The 12,919-nt window shown below is 37.1% G+C and overlaps 1 protein-coding gene across 1 annotated transcript in view; it reads left to right on the top strand.

The window, feature by feature from the left end:
- Nucleotides 1-12,919, top strand: part of BAG4 (BAG cochaperone 4) — a 28,616-nt gene that overhangs the window by 4,692 nt on the left and 11,005 nt on the right. Inside the window, exon 2 of the mRNA XM_006183351.3 lies at nucleotides 12,311-12,415. Coding sequence (XP_006183413.2) covers nucleotides 12,311-12,415 — 105 coding nt within the window. The remainder of the gene's footprint in view (nucleotides 1-12,310; nucleotides 12,416-12,919) is intronic.

Genomic DNA, 12,919 nt, shown 5'->3' with positions numbered 1-12,919 from the left:
AGGTAGGGAGGTCATCTGAGAGTGAAGTGGTTGGGATATGCTGGGAGCTTGCTATGGTAAGTGAAACAGGTGCTGGGAAAAGGGAGGCAGTGTGGAGGCGCATGGAAGAGACCCCCCGATGAGACTGAAAATGAGAAATGTGTGATGATAGAGCATAAAGTGCTTTTTGGTGGTTTTGGAATATATAGCTATAAAAATAATTTATAATGCGTTCCCCCCCAACCCTTTTTGTCTAATTCTTGTGCAAAATTAAACAAATTTATAAATAGATCCTAGGTAGTACCAGCACTACTCAGATTCCTCAACTGTTAGATTTATTTGGGCTGGAGTTATTTTTGGGAGGCATGGCAGCAAGTTACTTTGTAAAGTTAACCATATATCCACTTCTACCGGAACTAGTTAGTTCTGAGATAAATATGAAAGGAGTTGACTCCAGCCTTCATCTGAAATTTAGGTATTTCTTCTCAAAATAGAAGACAGTAAATAATTTTGCATAATTTAAATGGAATTTCCTTTGCCACAAGCACTTTAATTCATATTACTAACACTTGTAAAGACCTTTTATCATCTTTGTCTAGTTTACATCATCTTTTATCATCTTTGTCTAGTTTCAGACAGCAAATAAAAGTTTTGGAAAGACTTAGGCACCTGGTAAAATTGGCAACTTGGTCTGTAGAACGGCTGTCAGCTTCAGCCAGTTTCCTGTGAAACCAAATGCGTTTCACAGAATTCGTGTCATGTCAGGAGGTCCTTGAGCTGCAGGCTTTCATTGTTACTGGGAGTATTTTTAGATTTGTTCCATTTTGTACAAAGGGAGGAAAAAGAAGCAAAGACAACTTTTTTTTTTATTAAGGCTTTTTTTATATAAGGCTTAATTTTTACATCTTCATTAAGGATTTTTTTCATATAAAAATTATGGTGTATTTACATACTTGTAAATTTTACCATTTTTAAAGCGTAGATAGATCTGAATTTTGACAAATGCGTACGGTCATGTAACCACTACCACAATCAAGGTATAGATATTTCTCCATCTTAAAAAAAAAAGACTCCTAAGATAAGATGGAAGATTTAATTTTCATTCATCTCTAAATTCCATTAAAGTTACAAAAAAGGGACTGTGTTTCTCATTGTTTTAAAAAGTATGTCTTTGTGAGCTCATTTGCATAACATGTATGTATTTATGCACATATATTCAATATTTTGCATGTGTTTCAATCAGTTGCAGTAATTCTTTTTATTGCTTAAATGATCCCCTATTATGCCAATGGGAGCCTCTCTTCTTGGTTTCTAAGTCCTTTTGACATAACTTAACATGCCAATAACGTCAATTGATTTTTGACAACTTTCTTGATTTCTGGTACAAGATGTAGCAGGCCTATTCTGTATTCTGTCCTAGGCATTATTATCAGGCATTCCTTTAAGAAACCTTGATTTTTTTTTTTTAATTGGAGAATTATATTTAGAAGCTGTATATGTCAGAATCCAGGCGGGAAAACAGAACCTACACTAGTTCTTTTGAAAGAGAGAATTTGCTTTAGGAAATTAGTTAAATGGGTATTGGAAATCTGTAAAGGTAAAAAGAGAAAATGGAAGTAACACAGGAAGCAGCCTCAACTCCTAGGGCTGGGCAATAAAGAGAGGAGGTTGGGGTTATTAGACCCTGGAAAGGTGGAAGAATGGCTGGGTGGAGCTGGAACCGGGGAGGAGGCATTGCCAAGCTGGTGCTGGGAGTTTTGGGAAAACCAGAAGAGTCTGGAGACTGCTGCTGACTGGGCTTTGCTGGCCTGACACTGGCAGAAACCTGAAGCAAGCAAACAGGAAGGAGCAGATCCATTCTCCCCGCCTCCAACCTAGCGCCCCCTATTGGCAGAACCAAACAGTAAACAAGTGGCAAAGGAAAAATGTTTGCAGACTCCCTCCCCATCCTGCGTAACAGAGTGTGGTGTTTGGAGCTAAGGGCCAGTAGCTTAATAACTGGTACAAAAGTCAGATTTGGGTGCTGGGTGTACTGACTGCTACTGTGTTGTCATTGCTTCTGGCACTTTTCAGTGGACAGAGTTGCATGCATTTTAAAATAGAAAAATAAATGAGTTCATATATCTATTAATTCAAATTTAACATTTTTTTCTTCTTTGATTGTATTTATTACTTTTGTGTGGAAAATCTTGGTTCTTAACAATATTAAGATAATTACAAACACTTGTGCAATCCTACAATATTATATAAAATAACTTCAAAATAATGCCAGTTTCCAGTTCTGGCGTGACAGCATGGAGAGCTATGTGGACCCGGTCCTCGGTGAAACTGATGAAAAATACTTTTAAAAAACAACCAAATTAAAGTCTCTGGAAATGATCTTAGGGAATTTAGTAAACGAAGAAACATTTATTATAGAAAATGTACTCAAATTCAGTAAGAACAGTGAGATTCTGTGCTGTTTGAACCAAGACCTCCTCCCCTCTCTACCCGCCAACCCCTGCACCTCCCCCCAGCTCAGTGAGACAGACACTCCATTCCAGACTGGAGCAGCGAAGAAAACAGGGCTCCTTCTCCCCCCAGGTCCCAGTCATCCTGGGAGGGGCAGCACATCCACATAGCTCATCTTGCCTCTAGCTACTGTTGCAGAGGGCAAGTTTCGGGCAAGTTTCGGACAGGTGTGGCCAGTAGTGGTGGTTCCTACCTGTGGGATGGAGGCTTTACCCTGGGCAGAGTACTGCTGAGAACACTGGGTCTGATCACCCTTACTCTGACTTGTAAGGAAGTTAGCTGGGAAGGCCTGAGGCTACTGCCCTTTCCCCCCAGGTGCTCAGCTCTTAAAGCAAGGGTGTCTCTCAGAGAAGCACACCATTGTCCCCATCCCAGCTGCAGAATGTGGCTCAGACATTGTATCTGGAGGTAGAAGCAGGCTGTAAAACTGGTAGCTCAGAATCTTTTCCCAAAGGAGCTTACTTTATTTAAAGCATTAGAATGTGGAAAAGCTGCAGCCAAAGGATGTTCTGTGGAGGTTGTTGTGAAAGACAATTGGAAGGAGATCAGTGGATTCACTGGAGATACAGACTAAACTGTAGGGCAGCGGGTTTGCTAGAGAGAACCAGGGAAAGAGATTGCCTGGGGGGAGCCTTTTGGGGTCAGAACAAATCTCAAACACTGACTTCAGGAAGTGTCCCTTCCAAGAAGCCCAAAATTGATCGGATCCGTTTGTGGAGCAGTTAACGTCCCAGGATCTTGTTGGAAACAACAGAGAAACTAGCTGGAAATTTGTGGAGTTTTAACAGCTAAGTGTGGTCAAGGTATACGTGTGTATGTGTACACATACATATATACACATTCATTGAAATAATTAAAATGCGCATTAGGAAATATTCACTTAATGTAAAAGAAAGCAATAAAGGAAGAATTGAGAAACAACAAATATGATATAGAAAACAAAAGTGAAATGGCAGATGTAAATTCAGCTATATCAATAAAAACATTAAATGTGAATGGATAAAACAATCAAAGACAGAGATTGTCAGGCTGGATTTAAAAAAAGAAGATCCAATTATATGCTATTGTGATGTAATAGAAAAAAAAATGTAGGTTTCTGCCTCATGTTCTTGACACAGAGCTCCTGAAACCCTTGTAAATTCTTAAGTCATAAGAGCACTAGGAGCAGCTTTTGTTCTACTATTTGGTCTGTGACCCCCCCATTCCTGACACAGGGCTCCTAAATCCTTTGGAATTTTCTGGGCAATAGAATCTTTGTACTATTGAGGCAACTGTGGGTGGTCTCATGATTGGCTCCTAGGTGGAGCTGGTCACCGGGAAGACCCAGCCATGATTGGAAGCTTAGAATTTTTATCCCTGCTCCCCATTCTCTAGAGGTGAGAGAGGAGCCAGAAATGAAGTTAATAATGAGTCATGCCTATGTGAGGTAGCCTCAGTAAAAATGACAGTATGGAGTTCAGAGAGCTCCCAAGTTGGTGAACACCCACATATTGGGAGGGTGACACACCCCAGCTCCACAGGGACAGAAACACCCCCAGACCTTGTCCTATGTATCCCTTCATCTGGCTGTTCATTTGTATCCTTTTTTCATATCCTTTAATAATCTGGTAAATGTAAGTTATATGTTTCCCTGAGTTCTGTGAGCTGTACCAGGAAATAATCAAGTCCAAGGGGAAGGAGGTCATGGGAACCTCCAATTTGTAGCCAGGTCAGCCATAAGTTGTGGGTAACCTGGAGATGTACCCAATTTACAAATGGGCAAAACATAAAAAAATGAGCCATTTTTTATGAGCCAATGAGCCCATGAAAAATTCAAAATCATGTTGTCAGGGAACTGCAAATAAAAATCACAATGAGATACCACTTCACACCCACTAAGATGACTATAAAAATAAATAAAACCACGGAAAAAACTGGTGTTGGTGAGGAGATGGAGAAATTAGAACCCTTATACTTGGCTGATGGGAATGTAAAATGATACAGCTTCTTTGGAAAACAAATACCAGTTCTTCAAATTGTTAAACAGAGTTATTGTGTGACCCAGCAGTTCTACTCCTTAGTATATAGTGAAGGGAACCGAAAACATATGTCCACATAAAACACTATTCGTGGGTGTTTACAGAAGCATTATTCATAATAGCCAAAAGGAGGCAACAATCCAAATGCCCAGAATGGATAAGCAAATGCAGTGTTTGTATACAGTAGGATATTATGTGGTCTTTCAAACAGGAATGAAGTACTGATACGTGCAACAACAAACAGGCTACGTGAAAGAAGCCAGTCACATGGTATCACATATTACATGATTCCATTTATATGAAATGCTCAGAATAGACAAGTATGTAGAGACAGAAAGTAGATTGGCGGTGGTGTAAGGGCTGTAGGGATGGGAGATAAGAAGGTCTAGTTGAAGGAAATAGTGTTTCTTTCTGAGGTTTTGAAATGTTCTAAAATTGATTGTGGTAATGATCACATATCTCTCTAGAGTGTATCTGTGGATATACTAAAAACCATTGAATTGCACAGTTTAAATGAGCGAATTGTATGGTAGTGAATTACATCTCAATAAAGCTGTTAGTACAAATATTAACACCAGTTCTATGACTAACAGTTAACTAATGGATGCAGTTTAGGTTTCTTTGCAGTTCATCTGGTCCTTAGAGTATATTCCACTAAGGATGTATAGTCAAAGTAATATGATTTAGAAGTCATTTGAAATCATTCTTTTTTATGTATACACCAATTTGATATTTAGTTATCTCATCACCTGACTCTTCCTGTAGTGAAAAACAACACCAAGAGTTGTGGCTACAACAATGAATATTTACTTCTTGCTCATGTACTGTGAGTTCACCGCAGTGGCTCTTTTCCAGGCTCTGGACTGGGTTTGAGTTTGTCCATGGGTCTTCTTGTTCTGGGACTCTGGCTGAAATGACAGCTCCTATATGGGATATGCTGATCTTGTGGTTGGAGGGCAGGGGTGCAAAAGGGTTGCTAAGATTTGCAGTGACTCCTAAATCCTTTGTTTCAGCTGGCCCTTATTGGTTCTTATTCATATTTGTCACTTACCCGTATTTCTTTTGCATACAAGGTTAAATTACATTTTTAAAATATGTGAATGTAAACCTGTTTTTCCAATTCAAATCCATCGTACACGATTCTTCCTCATCTTTCTCTAGTCAGTATGTTGTCCTTTCCCATGTGAAAAATACTGGTTCCTCATAACATTGCTTTATTTATTTATTTCTTCTATTCTACAGCACACACAAAGTAGTTTAAAACTTAAAACACCAATATCATTACTAATAGCATTCTCTGTAAAGTTTAATGTTTCTTTGCATTTCTTTTGTCTTTAGACCACTAAGGTTATTCATTCAGAAAACTGTTCAAGAGTTACTTGGATTAATTACGTGTGTGGTTATCCATTTATTAGTTTTTTTAAAAGATAAAATACAATTTGAATTCAAACTAAAGTTTCCACATCAACTTAAGGGTTTGAAATTTCATTGTTCTTTTTCTTTAACTTTTTTTTATTGAGTTATAGTCATTTTACAATGTTGTGTCAAATTCCAGTGTAGAGCACAATTTTTCAGTTATACATGAACACATATATATTCATTGTCACATTTTTTTTTCGCTATGAGCTACCACAAGATCTTGTATATATTTCCCTGTGCTATACAGTATAATCTTGTTTATCTATACATTTTGAAATCCCAGTCTGTCCGTTCTGACCCCCCACCCCCTTGGCAACCACAAGTTTGTATTCTATGTCCATGAGTCTGTTTCTGTTTTGTATTTCTGTTTTGTTTTTTTTTAGATTCCACATATGAGCGATCTCATATGGTATTTTTCTTTCTCTTTCTGGCTTACTTCACTTAGAATGACATTCTCCAGGAACATCCATGTTGCTGCAAATGGCATTATGTTGTCGGTTTTTATGGCTGAACAGTATTCCATTGTATAAATATACCACTTCTTCTTTATCCACTCATCTGTTGATGGACATTTAGGCTGTCTCCATGTCTTGGCTATTGTAAATAGTGCTGCTATGAACATTGGGGTGCAGGTGTCATTTTGAAGTAGGGTTCCTTCTGGATATATGCCCAGGAGTGGGATTCCTGGGTCATATGGTAAGCCTATTCCTAGTCTTTTGAGGAATCTCCATACTATTTTCCACAGTGGCTGCACCAAACTGCATTCCCACCAGCAATGTAAGAGGGTTCCGTTTTCTCCACAGCCTCTCCAGCATTTGTTATTTGTTGACTTTTGAATGATGGCCATTCTGACTGGTGTGAGGTGATACCTCATTGTAGTTTTGATTTGCATTTCCCTGATAATTAGTGATACTGAGCATTTTTTCATGTGCCTATTGATCATTTGTATGTCTTCCTTGGAGAATTGCTTGTTTAGGTCTTCTGCCTATTTTTGGATTGGGTTGTTTGTTTTTTTCTTATTAAGTCATATGAGCTGCTTATATATTCTGGAGATCAAGCCTTTGTTGGTTTCATTTGCAAAAATTTTCTCCCATTCAGTAGGTTGTCATTTTGTTTTACTTATGGTTTCCTTTGCTGTTCAGAAGCTTGTAAGTTTAATTAAGTCCCATTTGTTTATTCTTGCTTTTACTTCTATTGCTTGGGTAGACTGCCCTAGGAGAGCATTTTTGAGATGTATGTCAGATAATGTTTTGCCTATATTTTCTTCTAGGAGGTTTATTGTATCTTGTCTTATGTTTAAGTCTTTGATCCATTTTGAGTTTACTTTTGTGTATGGTGTAAGGGAGTGTTCTGGCTTCATTGATTTACATGCTGGTATGCAGTTTTCCCAACACCATTTGCTGAAGAGACTGTCTTTATTCCATTGTATATTCTTGCCTCCTTTGTCAAAGATTAGTTGACCAAAAGTTTGTGGGTTCATTTCTGGGCTCTCTATTCTGTTCCATTGGTCCATAAGTCTGTTTTTGTACCAATACCATGCTGTCTTGATGACTGTAGCTCTATAGTATTGTCTGAAGTCTGGGAGAGTTATTCCTCCAGCCTCTTTCTTTTTCTTCAGTGATATTTTGGCAATTCTAGGTCTTTTGTGGTTCCATATAAGTTTTATTATGATTTGTTCTAGTTCTGTGAAATATGTCCTGGGTAATTTGATAGGGATTGCATTAAATCTGTAGATTGCCTTGGGCAGTGTGACCATTTTAACAATATTGATTCTTCCAATCCAAGAGCATGAGATATCTTTCCATTTTTTAAAGTCTTCTTTAATTTCCTTCATCAATGGTTTATAGTTTTCTGTGTATAATTCTTTCACCTCCTTGGTTAGATTTATTCCTAGGTATTTTATTACTTTGGGTGCTGTTTTAAAGGGATTGTTTCTTTACTTTCTTTTTCTGTTGATTCCTCGTTAGTGTAAAGAAATGTAACTGATGTTTGAATGTTAATCTTGTAACCTGCTACCTTGCTGAATTCTTCGATCAGCTCTAATAGTTTTTGTGTGGACCTTTTAGGGTCTTCTATATATAGTAACATGTCATTGGCATATAGTGACACTTTTACCTCTTCTTTTCCAATTTGGATCCCTTTTATTTCTCTCTCTTGCCTGATTGCTGTGGCTAGGACTTCCAAGACTATGTTGAATAGGAGTGGTAATAGTGCGCAGCCTTGTCTTGTCCCAGATTTTAGTGGGAAGCTTTTGAGTTTTTCACTGTTGAGTACTATGCTGGCTGTAGGTTTGTCATATATAGCTTTTATTATGTTGAGATATGTTCCCTCTATACCCACTTTGGTGAGAGTTTTTATCATAAATGGGTGTTGAATTTTATCAAATGCTTTTTCTGCATCTATTGAGATGATCATGTGTTTTTTGTCCTTTCTCTTGTTGATGTGATGTATTACATTGATTGTTTTGCTTATGTTGAACCACCCTTGTGTCCCTGAGATGAACCCCACTTGATCATGATATATAATCTTTTTTATGTGCTGTGGATTCTATTTGCTAAAATTTTGGTGAAGATTTTTGCATCTATGTTCATCAATGATATTGGCCTATAATTCTCTTTTTTGGTAGTGTCTGTGCCTGGTTTTGGTATCAGGGTGATGGTGGCTTCATAGAATGAGTTTGGGAGTATTCCCTTCTTTTCAATCTTTCAATCTTTGGTATGAGTTCTTCTTTGTATGTTTAGTGTAATTCCCCGGTGAAGCCGTCTGGTCCTGGACTTTTATTTGTAGGGAGGTTTTTTATTGCTAATTCGATTTCATTTCTAGTGATCGGTTTGTTCAAGTGGTCAGTTTCTTCTTGGTTCAGTCTTGGTGGACTGTATGTTTCCAGAAACTTTTCCATCTCCTCTAGGTTATCTATTTTGGTTCCATACAGTTCTTCATAATATTCTTGTATGATATTCTGTATTTCTATGTTATTTGTTGTAATTTCTCCATTTTCCTTTCTTACTTTGCTTATTTATGCTCTCTCTTTTTTCTTCTTTGTGAGTTTGGCCAGAGGTTTGTCGATTTTATTTACTTTTTCAAAAAACCAGCTGTTGGTTTGATTTTTTTCAGTTTTTTTTAAAATCTCTATTTTATTTATTTCTGCCCTGATCTTTATTATTTCTTTCCTTCTGTTGCCATTTGGGGTTTTTTGCTCTTCTTTTTCTAATTCTTTTAGCTGGTGGGTTAGATTGTTTATTTGAGATTGTTCTTCTTTTTTCAGGAAGGCCTGTTTCACTATAAACTTCCCTCTTAGCGCTGCTTTTGCTGCGTCCCATAAATTTTGTGTGGTTGTGTTTTCATTTTCATTTGTCTCAAGGTATTTTTTAATTTCAGCTTTGATTTCCTCATTGACCCATTGGTTTTTTAATAGCATGTTGTTTAATCTCCATGCTTTCCTTTTTTTCTCCTTTGTTTCTCTGTAGTACATTTCTAGTTGCATGGCATTGTGGTCAGTAAAGATGCTTGAGATAATTTCTTTCTTCTTAAAATTGTTGAGGCTTCTTTTGTGCCCAAGTACATGATCAATCCTAGAAAATATTCCATGTGCACTTGAAAAGAATGTATATCCTATTTTGGGGGGGGATATAATGCTCTGAAAATATCTAGCCAAGTCTAATTTTTCTATTGTATTATTTAATTTTCTGTTGCCTTATTTATTTTTTGTCTGGAAGATCTGTCTAGTGATGTTAATGTAGTGTTAAAATCTCCGACAATGATTGTATTCCCACCAGTATCCCCCTCTATCTCTGTTAGTAATTGTTTTATGTACTAAGGTGCTGCTAAATTTCATGATTCTTATATGACTTATCTCCCACTGTGAAGATGCTGATTTTCAGCCACACAAACATAATCACTCATTTTCAGCTACAAACCCACACAACAGTATCAAAACAGTACCAACAATGTTGGTAATTATTAGTATGATTACTAAAAAGAATCCATTTTAGTGGCCGTAGGGGGAAGTGCACAGAGTATGTCCCAGTAGGGATGCTGGCCACATTACTGTGCTTTACAGTCACTTGAAATAGTTTCTCTTTGGGGGGTTGTCCTGTCAATTTAATACTCAGTGTTTTTTGTTTTGTTTTGCTTTCTTTCAGGGATTTAAAAATATTTCATTATCTTTTGTAATTATGTAAAGTATTTTTCATTGTTCTAAAGTCAACTGTACAAAACAGGGTATATTTAAAGGAAATCTACCTTCAGTCCCTGCCCCACCATTTTGTTTTTTAACTTTTTATTGTAGAAATTTCCAAACATCTGTAAAAGAAGAGAGACTAGTATAATAAAACTCCCAGATATCCATCACTTATCTTTAGCAATTATCAAGTTGTTGTTAATCTTGTTTATTATACATCCAGTCACTTGCCACACTGTTAAGTATGGTAGTTTAAAAATATGTTTTAATATTTGTTTAGAGAAGTCTTGAGGGCAGGTTCTGATGGAGCTGATCTGCTCTCCTGGAGAAACAGATGATTGATAAAAGAAAGGGTAGTGAGAGCTGGAGGAATAAAGTGCTTTAGAAGGTAGAAGTTATGTGGTCCAGAGCTATGTGGAAGGATTGGCCTTTTAACAGGGCCAGAGACACTTCATTCTTGCTTTTTGGGAAGACAGTGACAGATATGGTACATTGTAGATTTAGTAAATAGGAAGACGGAGTTTCTGTCTGATTGCTGCTGCCTTTTTTTTTTTATTTAAGTGAAATACAAGATAAAGTTATCAGTTGAAAAATGAAGAGTAGCCTAAGAGGGTATGGAGATTTGAGGGGACAAAAAAAGGGAAACAGTTGTTCTTGAGAGTGAGACGCAGGTCCAGAGGAAGTGTAGTGCAGTTCTCGGCAGTGCTGAGTGTCTGCTTGCATGAAACCAGAGAGCCTGTGTTTCCCTCGGCTTGTGCTTAGATGAAGCACACAAATGGAGTCAGTGGATAATGGGGTTTAAACTGGGTGAGGTGTTTGCAGGGTGAGTGCATCTGAGGGAAAGAGCAGCAGGGGATTCAGGTGTTGGGAAGCTGAGTAAGGAAGGAGTAAGGACACGAGTGGGTGGAAGAGGTAGTAGAAATGTGTGGGGTGCTTCCAAGAATCAGTAGGAAAGAACAGAAGCCAAGGAAGTTCTGGGGATTTGGGTGTTCACCACACTCGGCCAGGGTGAGTCAGCTTCCACTCCTGTCTTTTCATCTCTTTAATCAAGGTTCAAATTCTTGGTAAAGAAAAATCAATTAGTCAGACACCACTTCAGGGCAAGGAAGGGAGGGCATTAATCAGGGGAATTTGCCTGACTGAGAAATTTGGTTGTTAGGATCTGACGTTTGCCCATAACATTTTCCTTGTAATCTTGCTAGTTTCTATATTGCTCTAGTTTTTGTGTTATGTAAGGGAGATGTTACATGCGCGGCTTGTATAATGTCATGTGGAATGATGGCATGCTTTGAAAACAAAGTATTATGAAACTGGTAAGTAGTGCAGTTAAGCTATGATGGTGATAATTAAATTCTCAGTGACGCATCTGCCAGTGAATTTCTTTCTGAGACCATATTTCAAGATTTGAAGATTCTGTTTAAGCTTAAAATTATACTTAAACTGTAAAGCTCAAAGCAAAATAACTCAGCTTATGGGTAACAAATATATATATTAAAACAGCCTGAAGGGGTTTGAGTTGATCTGGTCTCTTATCAGAGTGTATTGGCTTATTGCAAATGACTGCACTAACTTTTTGAGTTGGAATGAAAAGCTGTAAGGGTTAATGTCACAGGTGGATTTTCTCCTTGAAGGGGTAATTATTCTTCATAAGTTCCTAGTACTGAGTTAGCTGTGGACAGCCAGCAGAAAGCTTAGCTGTAACAGAAAGTAGAGGAATATGAAAAAACTAGGGGTGTGGCCAGGCAAAGAAGTTGAATATTGAAGATGTATGCATTTGAAGTAAAGTTTAGTAGTAATATTTTCAAGTTCCAAAGTTGTTGAGATAAGTAAATACTACTCTCCTTAACAAAGAACTATAATTGTGTTGCACTAATTAAATTAGTAGTGATGGGGTTAGTGATGGGAGAGGGATAAAGGAATCCATTGTCTCTAGTTTTGCTAATTATCTTGACATAGTAGACGTATTATTGATATATCCGTTGTTTATCGTTGATATAATGTGTAAGAATAGTTAATAATTGCTTTTTCTAGAACAAGTGATTTACCATATAATATATCTGCATCAGTTTTAATAATGAGTGATTTTATAGTGGGGCTCCCATTGCTTTTTTTTTTTTTTGGTACTTATACCTGCCTTTGTGAACTTTTCAGAATGATATAAGGATGTTAGTAAAAGTGACTCTGTTTTCCTTTTCTTCCTTAGGAGCAGCCACCATATCCTGGCTACAATTCTAACTATTGGAATTCTGCGCGACCTCGGGCTCCTTACCCAAGTACATATTCTGTAAGACCAGAAATGCAAGGCCAGGTATGGTCTAAAATTGACAGACTTTCTGAATTTTTTTCTTAACTAATTGATTTATTTTCAGAACCTGTGGAAATTTCATACTAAGATGTGTGGGTTTTTGTTATTTAATGGACTCTACTTTTAAAAAATTTTTTATTGAAGTATAGTCAGTTTACAATGTTGTGTAATGGACTCTATCTTAATCATTTTAATGTTTTTAACTCAGAGATAAGGAAATATCTAGGAAAAGGTAGCTGGAGGAATAGATTATTTCTCAGGGCCTGAAAACAACAAATACAAAATGTACTTCTTTTTAAAAATTCGGCCTGTTTTTGGAGATACAGTTGACATATACCATTATGTTAGTTTCAGGTTTACAACATAATGATTCAGTGTTTGTATACATTGGGAATGATCTCCAGAAGAAGCCTAGTTAACATTTATTACCTTACATAATTATAAATTTTTGATGTGTTGAGAACTTTTAAGATATACTCTCTTTGCAACTTTCAAATATGTAATACA

This window comes from Camelus ferus, chromosome 26 (assembly GCF_009834535.1).
Source record: "Camelus ferus isolate YT-003-E chromosome 26, BCGSAC_Cfer_1.0, whole genome shotgun sequence".
Lineage (NCBI taxonomy): Eukaryota > Metazoa > Chordata > Mammalia > Artiodactyla > Camelidae > Camelus > Camelus ferus.
The sequence above is the reverse complement of the archived record's forward strand: the minus strand, read 5'-3'. Positions and strand labels throughout refer to the sequence as shown.